General features: G+C 39.2%; 1 protein-coding gene across 5 annotated transcripts in view; it reads right to left on the reverse strand.

Annotated features, from left to right (window-relative positions):
- Positions 1–12255, reverse strand: part of ADGB (androglobin) — a 222810-nt gene that overhangs the window by 127389 nt on the left and 83166 nt on the right. For all 5 annotated transcript variants that reach the window (XM_039532468.1, XM_039532471.1, XM_039532470.1 and 2 more), the window contains 3 exons: positions 6742–6836; positions 2412–2586; positions 557–647 (listed from right to left, as the gene is read on the reverse strand). In XM_039532468.1, coding sequence (XP_039388402.1) covers positions 557–647; positions 2412–2586; positions 6742–6836 — 361 coding nt within the window. The remainder of the gene's footprint in view (positions 1–556; positions 648–2411; positions 2587–6741; positions 6837–12255) is intronic.

Here is a 12255-nt window from a genome sequence, read left to right on the forward strand (position 1 = left end):
GAGCATCTTTACTGCAAATCTCATCTTTCAATGCAGCAATAAAAGGAGAAAAGAAAAACAATAAAAACCTATTATAAGAAAATACTTAAGAGGCCTGACCCAAGCCCTGATTAATTCAGTAGAAAGAGTCTATTGATTTCAGTGGCCTTTGATGAAGCCCATAAATATTTGAAGAAAGAAAATTCCCACTTTTGGACCAAACGATCCATGGTGTGTATAGCAGGGGTTGAGAGAAGAGAAAAGAACTGTCTGGCATTCAGGTCAAAATAATGTAGGAAAGGTAAATGGGAAACATGTGCATTGAAAATTCTGGATTTCAATTGCTCCTAGACATTCTTAATTTAAAAAGGGATAATTTCTTATGCAATTACATCTCAAATAAAAGATAAAACCCTTGAGTGAGCAATGAAAGTAAACAACTTGTTTGCGTATTACAGATAAACACAATACTTTGTTTTTATATTGGTTACATGATGAATGTTGAATAGAAATGTTAACACTATATTGGAACAAATAAGTGCATTCTTTTATTGTACAGGAAGTTTAATTTACTTACGTATTTGTGGGCATTGCAATAGGAGTGACTCTATAATTCAGAAATGGGCTAGCAATCTCGATATACTGTTCAGGTTTCTTTATTATAGGTTCTGAAAAAATAAAAAAAGATTATTATGAGTTTTAAAGCACTAAAACCAGTGATATTGTTTAAAATAAAAATTCTCAAAAAAGGGTTAAGATTGGCTACTTTGGGTACAATTCAAGGTGAAATCTGACATTACAAGGATAGCGGTATGTACTAAACCATTAAAGTTCCAGTTAATTGTACTTTTGTAAAATACAGTGATTTTTGAAAGTACAGCTTTCAAAAGATTTTAATGCAGCAGGACTTTTGAAATCTGAAGTGGACACTTCTACAACTTGGTTTTGCAGTGTCATTGCTATCTATGAGAACCCTTTAGCCCCTTAACATAGTTGCAGCTGAATAACCCAATAGCTCCCTCCAAGCCATACTGGGTCAAATCTTGACCACCTAGTTCAGTTATTACCCCATCCTCAAGAAAACTGCAGCTGAAGTCAATACATGTTTTCCCAAGTAAGGAATTAAGGATTTGGTTCATTTCAAATAAATAAATATAATGCCTAAGATGCTAAAAAAAAAATCTGTCTTAGTTCATACCATCTACATGCATGAAATGTCTGTAAATTAGACTTACCACTGCATTATTGTTCAAAGGGAAAATTACTAATATTTCTGATGAAGAGTATTTGAGAAAAAACTATAAAGGACCAGATTTTTAAGAGTGCATGCACACAATTGGAATAACTGAATAAAAATGGTCCATTAAATGTCCAAACTAGTTATTTAAGGAAACTTCCTGAATTCTTAGTGAAATACTGTTAGGCAATTTTCTGATTTGCAAAACTCTCTAAAAGGAGAGCAAGTCTATGAGAACCTTCTTAGACAATTATTAAGTTGCTATTGAGGAAATTTAAGCCCAAAAGACGGCATGTTTTAGAAATGTAGGCCTGTTTCCTGTTCTGCCATTCCTGCAGTTAGTGCAAGAATGGAAGGGGATAGTCAACAGTGCCTTTAAATAAAACACTGTGCGCACATAGAGGTTATATCCTGCCATGTGCTGATTACTCTGAGCCTGAGCCAACAAGGATAGGCCTACACTGCAGCTCTGAGCCTCCCAGCCAGGGTAGACACACTCGTGTAAGTGGGGCTCAATATAACATGCTAAAAATAGCAGTATGGATGTTGCAGCTCCAGCAGAGATTCAGGCTAGCCATCCAAGCTCACACACAGGGTGCCAGTGGACCTACGAGCCCAAGCTGATGACAGAGCCATCAACATTCACACCAAAATTTTTAGCACATTAGTTCAAGCCTTGCTAGTGCAAGTCTGCCTATCTGGTATTGGGAGGCTTGTGCCCAGCTGCAGTGTAGATATACAGTTTAAGTATGTGAATAGAATCAATAAAGTCAGTGAGACTATCCATATGCTTAAAGTAAAGCACATGTTTAAGCACTGTGCTATCAACATCGTGTCCCTACAGCTCTAATAATAATAATAAATAAATAATTTCTCAAAGCTTTCCAGTTTCTGTGTTCTCAGTTAAAAAGTGGTTAAGTCCATCACTAATTCTCTCCAAATCTTTAATTCAAGTTTGGGGATTTTTTCCAGTTATGATATATCCTGCCTCTACAAACACTCATTTATGAAAGAATGGGGGGAAAAGCCTTAAACAAGGGTGCAAAAATAAGGAGCAAAATTCAGCTGCGATGTAACTGCACTGAAAATATATGCCAGGAGTTTCCACTACATTGGTTCACAAGTGAAACACTAAGAACTTTAACTGTGATTCATAGCAAATAAAATATATTTTGTAAGGTCTGAGTAGACAAACCTTGAGCTTCATCTGTCACAACAGTTTCTTTTTTCGGGCGGATAAGTTTCCATCGAGGAATTGGTGGTGGCTTTGGTGGAGCTACCAGAGGACAGGACCTAGTCCTAGTCACCAGCACAGGATGGCTATATATGTGGGAAAGTCCATACTGCCTCAACTTCTCAGAGGAATCAGCCTGCAAAATCCAGAAGGATAAACTCAGTGACGGCAGTTCGCCTTTCCCATGCTAAAAGAGCTAAACAGTAAGCCTACAGAATCTTGAAAAATATTAGATTTAACATGAAATATTCAGTCAGCTCCTTGTTCAAAACATGTCTAGCAAAGATGACTGATCAGGAGTGAAAATTTAATGGCATGTTTTTGGTTTAAATAATTTTACTTATAATGGATTTATCGTACAAAAGTTGTTTCAGCCACAACAATGTGTTTTTCAGCTCTGGAGATAAACACAGAGTGATACTGTGTCACAGCAGTGGAATGAAAAAAGGAGGAAGGCTGACAACATTTTGTTTTAAGAATGTTTTTAAAAATATTGTAAGCAGAGTCAGGATGAGCTCTACCCTGATATCTGGTGGTGAATTGTGGTGAGTGTGGAAAAGAACTTCAGGGGCTGATCTGGTTTGCAAAGGCACACCCACCCTGCCTAGCATGAGCCCACAGCAGCTCAAAATGGTCACTTTGGCAGCTGTGGGATCCCCAGTTTCTCTGTTATTGAGGCAGGAGGAATAAAGTGGTGTTACCCTGATTATGTGAATAAAGGACCATGAAACTGTTTTATGACAGAGGGTCTCACCATCAACTAAGAATCAGAGGGGTAGCCGTGTTAGACTGGATCAGTAAAAGCAGCAAAGAGTCCTGTGGCACCTTATAGACTAACAGACGTATTGGAGCATGAGCTTTCGTGGGTGAATACCCACTTCGTCGGATGCATCCGACGAAGTGGGTATTCACCCACGAAAGCTCATGCTCCAATACGTCTGTTAGTCTATAAGGTGCCACAGGACTCTTTGCTGCTTTTACCGTCAACTAAGTAGCACTCGTTAGACAAGGGACATGGGTTCCAAAACCCAGTGAATTGAGAGAGGCTGGGGGAAGGTATTTGTACCTGGTGATGTGGGCCCCTTTTGTGAGCCTGAAACACCCATTTCAGCTCCTCCTGTCTCCACTGTTGAATGTCAGAGCTAATTTTGATTCCATTAGGGCTGCTGAGCTGAATTCACTTTGGGCTAATGGTGCACCAGCACTGGGGCTCCCCTACTACAAGCTGAAATTGCTAAGAGCTGAAATCACTAAAGAGCTAAAGTTACTAAGAGTTGAGATCACTGAATGCTGTGTTAACTAGTGGGGGAGCCTGAAACTATATTGCTAAGCGGCTAGCAGAGTGGAGCGGAGCAGTTTGCGGGGACAGCTGGAGCGGCTCACAGGAAGGCTGGTGGAGCGGAGCGGCTGGCAGAGCGGAGCAGTTTGTGGAATGGTTGGAGCGGCCCACGGAACAGTGAGCGGAGCGGAGCTGAGCAGTTTGCAGGGACGGCTGGAGGAGCGGAGCGGCTGGTAGAACCGAGCAGTTCGTGGTAAAGGCGGAAGCAGAACCCCACAGAGAGGCGAGGCAGTCGGCCTCAGACCATGTAAGGTTCCCCTTAATACCCCCCCTTTCCACCCAGGCTGGGAGCATAAAACCCTGCAGATAAACTTTTGAATTCTGGGGCTGCACTGACCCGGGACAGAGACTTTTGGGGTGTTGGACTTTTGGGACTGTGGGTGATTCTTGGGTTGCTGGACTCAAGAACCAAAGGGAAAGGACATGGCCCAATTTGCTGAGGTGAGTCTTTACTCATGGTTTGGTCTATGAACTCTAGTTGTGGTGTTTTCCCAATTTAATGCTGAAGTCGTTTACCTCAGGTTATTAAACATTTTCTGCTATACCGAGACTCTGTGCTTGTGAGAGGGGAAGTATTGCCTCTTCGAGGTGCTCAGGGGTGTGTGTAAGATTTTCCCAGGTCACTGGGTGGGGGCTCAAGCTGGTTTTGCGTTACGTTGTTGGGAGGGGACCCCTATGTACTGAACCCAGCCCTTGCTGCTATCAACTCGGCCTGGCAGAAGGGTTACATTATTTTTCTGAAGTGTTGGCCACAGCTTCATGCTGACATCTACAAGGTGGCAGAGTTTTACTAAGCAACTGGCTTATTTAGGTGGCTCATGAAAACATCCATAATGTAAAATCATTCTGCAGCAATATTTTATCAGAATTAGTCCTTTAATCTCACTGTCTATTTTAGTACATGTGGTTGTATGTAAAGACACTACAGCTGGGCCCCATAACTATGACCTAAGAGCAATTTTAGATATGGACATTGAGTGGTGCTCTTCCCATTTAAACAGTCATCTTCTAATTTAAGTATATTCCTTCACTACTTAATGTTTAGTGTTAATATTTGAACATCTTCTTTTCTTTTTCTTTTTTTAGCTATGTATCTTCCGTTGTTCACTAAACAAACTACACCAATTATTCATCTTTATACTGCATTCCAACAAAAAGCACACCCTATTGCTCCCGCTCATTGTCTAACATCCCTAGAACTCCACTAGTTCTGCAACAATTACTGTGATTGTGATTGTCAGCGTGACTGAAAATAAAGAGAAATCAAGCCAGAATGCAGAAAAGATCCATAAGCAATCTCATCAGTTTGATGTGATGTTTCCTCCTGGACATATAACATGCAGGAGTGGTGGCTGGGGAAGCACACATTTCAACAGAGATAGTACTTAATATGTAAGAAGCAAAGCCACCTGGTGTTTAGAGGTGATTCTGCACTGCAGCAAACCAGTTTAGCTACTTTACTGTAGATCTTGGCAGATAACTGTTGGCCAAGATACATACTAGAGTAATATCAAACTATTGATTTTTCCCCTTTTATTTGAGTAACTCTGCATTCTTTCTGTAGCCAGCCAAAACCCAGCTACACAAGCATTAGGAGATGTAAACCAGTAAAGTAGGCCAAAAGAAAAAAATGCAAAAATCATGGTCCCACTGAACTGAATGACAAAACTCCCATTGACTTTAACGGAGCCAGGCTCTCAACCAAGTAATTAAACTAATCTTCCAAAATATGATTACTTTCCAATGGTGGATTTCTGGGTCCCCAAAAATGGTCCGAAAAAGGCTTGCCTAAAAGATGTCCAGAAGAAATAGTATATTTCTATATTTATGCCCCCTAGACTACCATTCATCCATGAGTCTACTAAATGACCATATTAGACAAATGTCTAAATGACACCTCAGACCTGTCTTACTCCACCTGGTCTATCACACCTCTTTTGTGGTAATCTCTGCCTCATTAGGGATTGAGGCCAAAACCGGGGAATTAAACTTGGCTCTCCATATGACAGGATAAAAAGCAATCACTAAACCACAACTTCCAAACTGCTTTCTGATTACTATAAATTACCAGTAGCATAGAGAAACTGTGCTAAACATATAAATTATACAGGATTAAATAGCAGTGGTCCTTCTAGTAACACGATACAATTTAAACAAAGAACACAATCCTGGGTCCAACTGATATTAAACACAGTTAATTCAAAACAGTCTCATAAAAGTACTGCCAGACATTTCTTAATTCTGTGAAGACTAATAATCTTTAAGTGCTCTAATTATTAGTAATAGGAATCAAGTTGAAGAGAAAATTTGTTTTTATTCCTTACATCTAAAGCTAATGTTTCAAGAAATCCTTCCTTCTCCATAATTACAAATAGCTTTTGGGCTGGATGAGTGAACTAACTGTAAATATATTAACAGGTTACAACTCCCTTTTTTTTTCTTTTTCTGCAGAAGCAAGAAATGTAACATCTGCCACCCACTTACTTTCACCAGTCACAACAACAATCACATCTTAAATGAGCACACGTTGGCTATTTTCTGTTTTATACTAGTTTATTAGAAATTATGAGTTAATTGTACTAAAAAAACTGAACTAAATTTTTCAAGGAGCTCTTACAGTAATTAGGCTTACTTTTTTCATTAATATCCCATCTTGCCTTTTTTTATTTTTTAATCTAACAAGATTTAGTTTAGCCCTCATTAGCCAAAAGTATACTGACTAACACAGGGACTCAAGAGTGGGAAGTGAAAAATGCAGTAAAACTGAAGGATTGCTAGGGCTGTGGCAGAGAAATGGAGATGTAAAGATTAAAAGAAAAGTATTCAGCATTGAAATATAAATTGAACCAAACAGTTATTTCCTGGGGAATTTTTTTTAAATGAACTTGTGACAAAATAAATATCTTAATTGTGAAATAGTTATTTGTTTTTCCTGAAAGAACAAAGCCTTACCATTTGCCCCAAAACAAAGATCTTTTCTTCAGACAAATGGAGAGGTACATAGCTAGCATACACCACCATTTGTGGCAGTGTCGGCACTGGAGAGCCTAGAAGAGAGAACACTGCATCAATACTGCTTAGAACAGGACAAAAACAAAACAAGTTATGAAGCAGACAATACCAAATGGTTCTTATTCCCTGTGGAACACACCATGTTCTCTAATTAGATTAGGATTGGAATATTTAATTGAGAAGAAGTGCTTGATAGACTCTCCATTGAAAAGGAACCATTTCTAGAAAAGCCCCATTGTTTTGGTCCAATGCAATTTAGTGTGTTAATACCTTTTAAACATTTTGCTTGCATTATACAAAATAGGTAGCAGACAGGCTGCTGGTCAGAAAGTAACTTTAGCAACTAGTCCACAGGAGATATTCCTCTTATGTTTTCCCCCTAAATGTTAAAAAATATTGGTACTGAGATGCCACAGCACACAATATAAATGCCTAGACAGATAAGAGAGGGTATGTCTCCACTACAAGATTATATCGACCTAAATTATATTAATGTACAGCCACTGCAGCAATTAAAATCGCTTTTGAATGTCCACACTGCTGACACAAGGAGCATAATGTGTGGCCTCACCAGGAGAGCTTGAACTGATTTAACTTTCAGTGTAGGGCTTTGTGGGATGGCTTCTGAAAGGTAGCAACAGTCGATGTAAGCAATGCAGTGTTCACACTGACACTGTGTCATCCTAACTACATCAACATTGACTCTCATGAAGATGGAGTTATTAAGCCAGTGCAGTGGGCAAGTTATATCGTCAGGAGCGACATTTCAGTATCTTTAGTGCCTTACGTCAACTTAACTATGAGGCCAGGCCTTAGAAATGTAATCTGGATTATATGAATGGTCCAAAACCAACAGGAGCTATTTCTTCCTGTTTCACTTTCCCAGTCTGTGGGAGTGGGGGCTGCGTGTATGAAACAACTGACCATGGCCTGATCCCTGTCTTCCATGGGCATTTTTTGTTCATGTAGTGATGTGACAGAATATACCCGTGTTCACACCCCACACACTATTGTAATTATTTTTGTACAATTTGCTGATCAATAATATCATGGTAAAATGCATGTAGCAGTGTTATATGTGAAGCTATAAACATAAGCTGAAATCTTGACTAAAAGTATGTTTTCCAGATAGTCTGGGGAGTGGCCAAACCAGTTCTTCAGAGACAAAAAGGCAAGCTGACAACTCAGCCAGGTGTAAACAAGGCTGATGGATCATTTCCTGCTAAGTGGTAATTCTTTGTCAGAAAAGGGGGTAGGGATATAAATCTAGATCTTAGCAAAGAAACAGAATGGACTTTCCTTCCACAAAGACTGTTTGTCACCTTGCTCCCAGCTAGAAATGCTTCTCAAAGGGGGGACAGAACTATAAACAGCAGGGGCCAAACACGCCCCACCCCCCTGTCTCCCTGACCCTCGCATTCACTGCATGTCAAGAGACAAAGAAAGCAGCCTTTGGACAGTTTTGTCAGTATGACTGGTGAAAGCATGTGGTGAGAAAAACTATATTAAGGCACCAATAAGTTATCTTTATTTTTCTTGTATCAGAGGGGTAGCCGTGTTAGTCTGGATCTGTAAAAGCAGCAAAGAGTCCTATGGCACCTTATAGACTAACAGACGTATTGGAGCATGAGCTTTCGTGGGTGAATACCCACTTCGTCATGCATCCGACGAAGTGGGTATTCATCCACGAAAGCTCATGCTCCAATACGTCTGTTAGTCTATAAGGTGCCACAGGACTCTTTGCTGCTATATTTTTCTTGTAACCACTTCTGATTTTTATGCTTCATTACTTGTACTCACCTAAAATCTCTTTTTAGCTAATATATTTTCGTTATTGTTTTATCTAATCCAGTGAGTTCAAATTGAAGTGTCTGGGTAACCCCATCTGTGATAACAAGTTGTGTGCATATTATTCCCTTAAAGGAAAATGGACTCAGTATATTTGTACGGTCTAGGTGAGGGATGAGCAGTACAGGACAAATGTTTCTGGGGGGAAATCTGGGACTGGTAGTGTGTTGGGGTCATCCTGTGGTAATCTTTATGGCTGGTAAGAGCCATGGTGTGGCTGGCTGGCTGTAGCACACACAGAGACACAGCTGGGAACATGTTGGAGGCTGTTTGTGAGCAGTCCAGGTTGGAGGCTACAGCAGCAAGGCATTGTAAAGGGCACCCCAAGTTACAGGGCATGGGTGACAGCTATTCATTGGTCTGGACTGTACCCTGGTATGTCATTTCGATTTGCAAGATAGAAACAGGGATCCATTACCTGTCTAATTCTAGTGAGTCTCCAACTATCTACGCTGACAGAAGTGTAGCTTTCTATGTGCTTTTAAAATCTGTCTTTCTGGAATGTATGCAAAGCTTTCAGTGCTTTTCTTCAGTACTGTAGAACACCTTTGATTCTTGAATGTCCCTTCTGAAATCCTTTTAAATTCAACATCTCTGTAATATTTGAGAGGTTGGTGAATGCTCCAGTTGGTCCTTAATATCTCTCTCCACATGCTTGTGACTCCCATGTGAGCCACAGCTGTTGTGTTAGCTACGGGTTTCATTTGTTTAAAAGCAATAATGTCATTTGGGCTTGATCTCAGTCCCCTGCAGACGTATTGGACCTACTACAAAAGCAACACTAGCAGCTCCACTGTACATTACAGAACAGTAAATGCCACAAGCCAGACCAATTTCAGCTCATGTGAGAAAACATTTTACTCAAATAACCAGAACTTCATCAAATACCAGGTGGAGCCTAAAGCTGCAAACCAAGTCCAGATGGACTGTGAAACAACATGTATACAGGGCACTGAACAAATTATTAGAGCATGTAAATCATTAACAGATTGCTATATCATGTCCACTGTAACATTAATAGAATATACTGACTGCTTTTAAAAATGAAACAATATTTGATTTTTTTTCACTGTACAAAAATTAAGGGGGAAATTTATTCTTCTGTAAAATAGCATGAAATCAATGTCTGTAAATTTGGTTAAAACGGGTAACATCGCTAAATGTGCATTATTAGGTGAAAAGTGTTACAACCTACAGCATTAGTAAAATGTTTAGCCCCAGCAATGCCTATCATTTAGATCTGTCACTGAAGATATACAAACTGTTCAGTCAACTGCTAAAGATTTGAGACTCAGCAGTTGCACGGTTTTAGATCTTGCTGTTTTGTAAATTCATTCAGAGAACACTACATTTTGAGCAAGCTCATTTTTTCCCCCATGGGAGCAAAAAAGCATTTAGAATTAACTCCGGGAAAATTTGTTTATTAAAGAGAAGGCCAAAGGGCTTTTATTTTCAGGATTATCAGGATTTTCTTCTAGGTCATTCTGAAGTATTCACCTGAACACAACATACACATGTAAGATTTTTTAAAACTAAAAATATTAACCTCTAATTTCAATCTGTGAGTGAAAACTTTAACTATTCTGCACAGATAAAAGGCAAACTGTAAGAATATCAAGGCTCTTTTTATACCTATTAACTACCTAAGGTACTTATATTTCCCCTATTATCAAAGTATCTGTGTACCTCAATCTTTTACTGTATTATTTCTCTCAATACACTTGTAACAGGGAAATACTACTATCCCTATTTTACAGATGAGAAACGGAGGCACAGAGAGACTGACTTGCCCAAGATCAGTCAGGAAGTCTGTGGCAGAGCAAAGTCTCCCAAGTCCCATGCTAGTACCCTAACTACTGGAACATCCTTCCTGTCTGGGACTGTTAGGGCTATTCAGAAACAACAACAAAGATAAGGAATTGTCTAGAAGCCTAGTGGAGTTGTGCTTGATCAATAGTGACTGGAGCAAAGGACATAGCTAGTGGGTGAAATCATTGTCACTGGATAGTGAGGAGGAAGAGGAGATCTGTGAACTGTTAGGGACCTTGGTTTGCTAGAATCTAGACATTTCTAAAAGGTGGGAAGGGCCTCTGATAACCATCATATATAAAGCTGACCATTAATCTTATTTTTCAATATTTTGTCTTCCCAGCATTGGTTTCACCAAGGGGTCCTTTCTCATTCTAAGCAGTAATTATGAAAATTGCTGATCAATAATAAACAAGTGATTAGCATTTACCAAACATCCATACATGAAGGCTAAACTTAAAATAAGTAGTTAAGAACAAATGATTGAATGGACTCATGTAATGAAGACAAATTCTTTTGTAATTCTAAAAAGTAAAATGTAAACTTTATCAAGAGTTATTTTACAGCAATGTAGGAAGGATTCATGCTCATCTCAAAAAGTACAGGAGATCAGTACCTTTGGACTCCTCAAGATCAAATGCGCTGTTGAGGGAAACTTTGCTGAAATGAAAGAGCAATTTCATGCTGCTGAAGGTGAGATAATGCCATAGCTGCACAATGATCATTTAGGTCCCGTTCCAAGACTTTCAGCAGTAATTCAGAAACCTTCTGCAATCACCACCAGCCTCATGGTTCTGAATCTGAATCCTTCCTGCACTTTCAAACGTCAGTTAGGACACGAACAAGGATCTGCCACCCCTGTCTATCCTGCATCACTCTTTACGTGTCCTTTATGTTAACTCCCAGACATTTTCCCTCCTTTATGTACCATTCAGAAGAGATTATTTAGGTCAGACCCTTTACATGTTCCTCCAGCTGTCCAAGGGCATGGTTACCACTACAGATGCTCTGGATTCATTCTTAACACCCAACCTAGGCATTTCCATCTTCTTTTTTGATAACTTTGGAGATGAAGGGTTATTCAACTCTCTGATGAACCTCAGCATTTGTTTTAAGTTCATTCCATTTCGTACCTAGTATTTTCCTGAGCCTTTGCTTTCAAACTGATGTCATTCAGGAGCAGTTTCTGTTCATCTTTGACACCCCAGACATAGCAAAGATCAATTGATGATTATGCCACTAAACTAAAAGGCAAACACTTGAATTTATTAGGAGAGTTGCAACCTTCTTTTATGCTAACATGGTTTTCCATGCAGCACAGACTCAGCAGTTTAAAAAAAGTGAGTGAAGCACTTTGCCCTGGATATACTCTTTCAGATAACGTTAAATGTGAGGGCCAATACTACATGTGGCAAGTGAAGAAAAAAAGAAGACTAGAATAATCAATACTGAAATTAATACAGGATGGTTGGTCAAACAAACAATGTTTCGATAATGGTTAAAAGCATTCACACAAGGAAAATGTCTTCCTCCTTAATGCTATTGATATTATGTGTGAAAAGAAACACAGAGAATATTATATGGTGTTCAGCACACTACTTCAACCTCATTGGGAATGAAGTAAGATCTACCACAGTATTAAGCACCCTGAAAGTTCCAAATTCTTTTTCAATCATAGTCATAGCTGATAAAATTAAAAGGGAGGATAGATGACCCAGCTTTTCAGTGTTTGTGAAGGAGATTGTGTCAGTCTCCTATATACATATATTGGAAAATATGGGAAGTAAAATTATGGAA

Source organism: Mauremys reevesii, linkage group 3 (assembly GCF_016161935.1).
Source record: "Mauremys reevesii isolate NIE-2019 linkage group 3, ASM1616193v1, whole genome shotgun sequence".
NCBI classification, from domain to species: domain Eukaryota; kingdom Metazoa; phylum Chordata; order Testudines; family Geoemydidae; genus Mauremys; species Mauremys reevesii.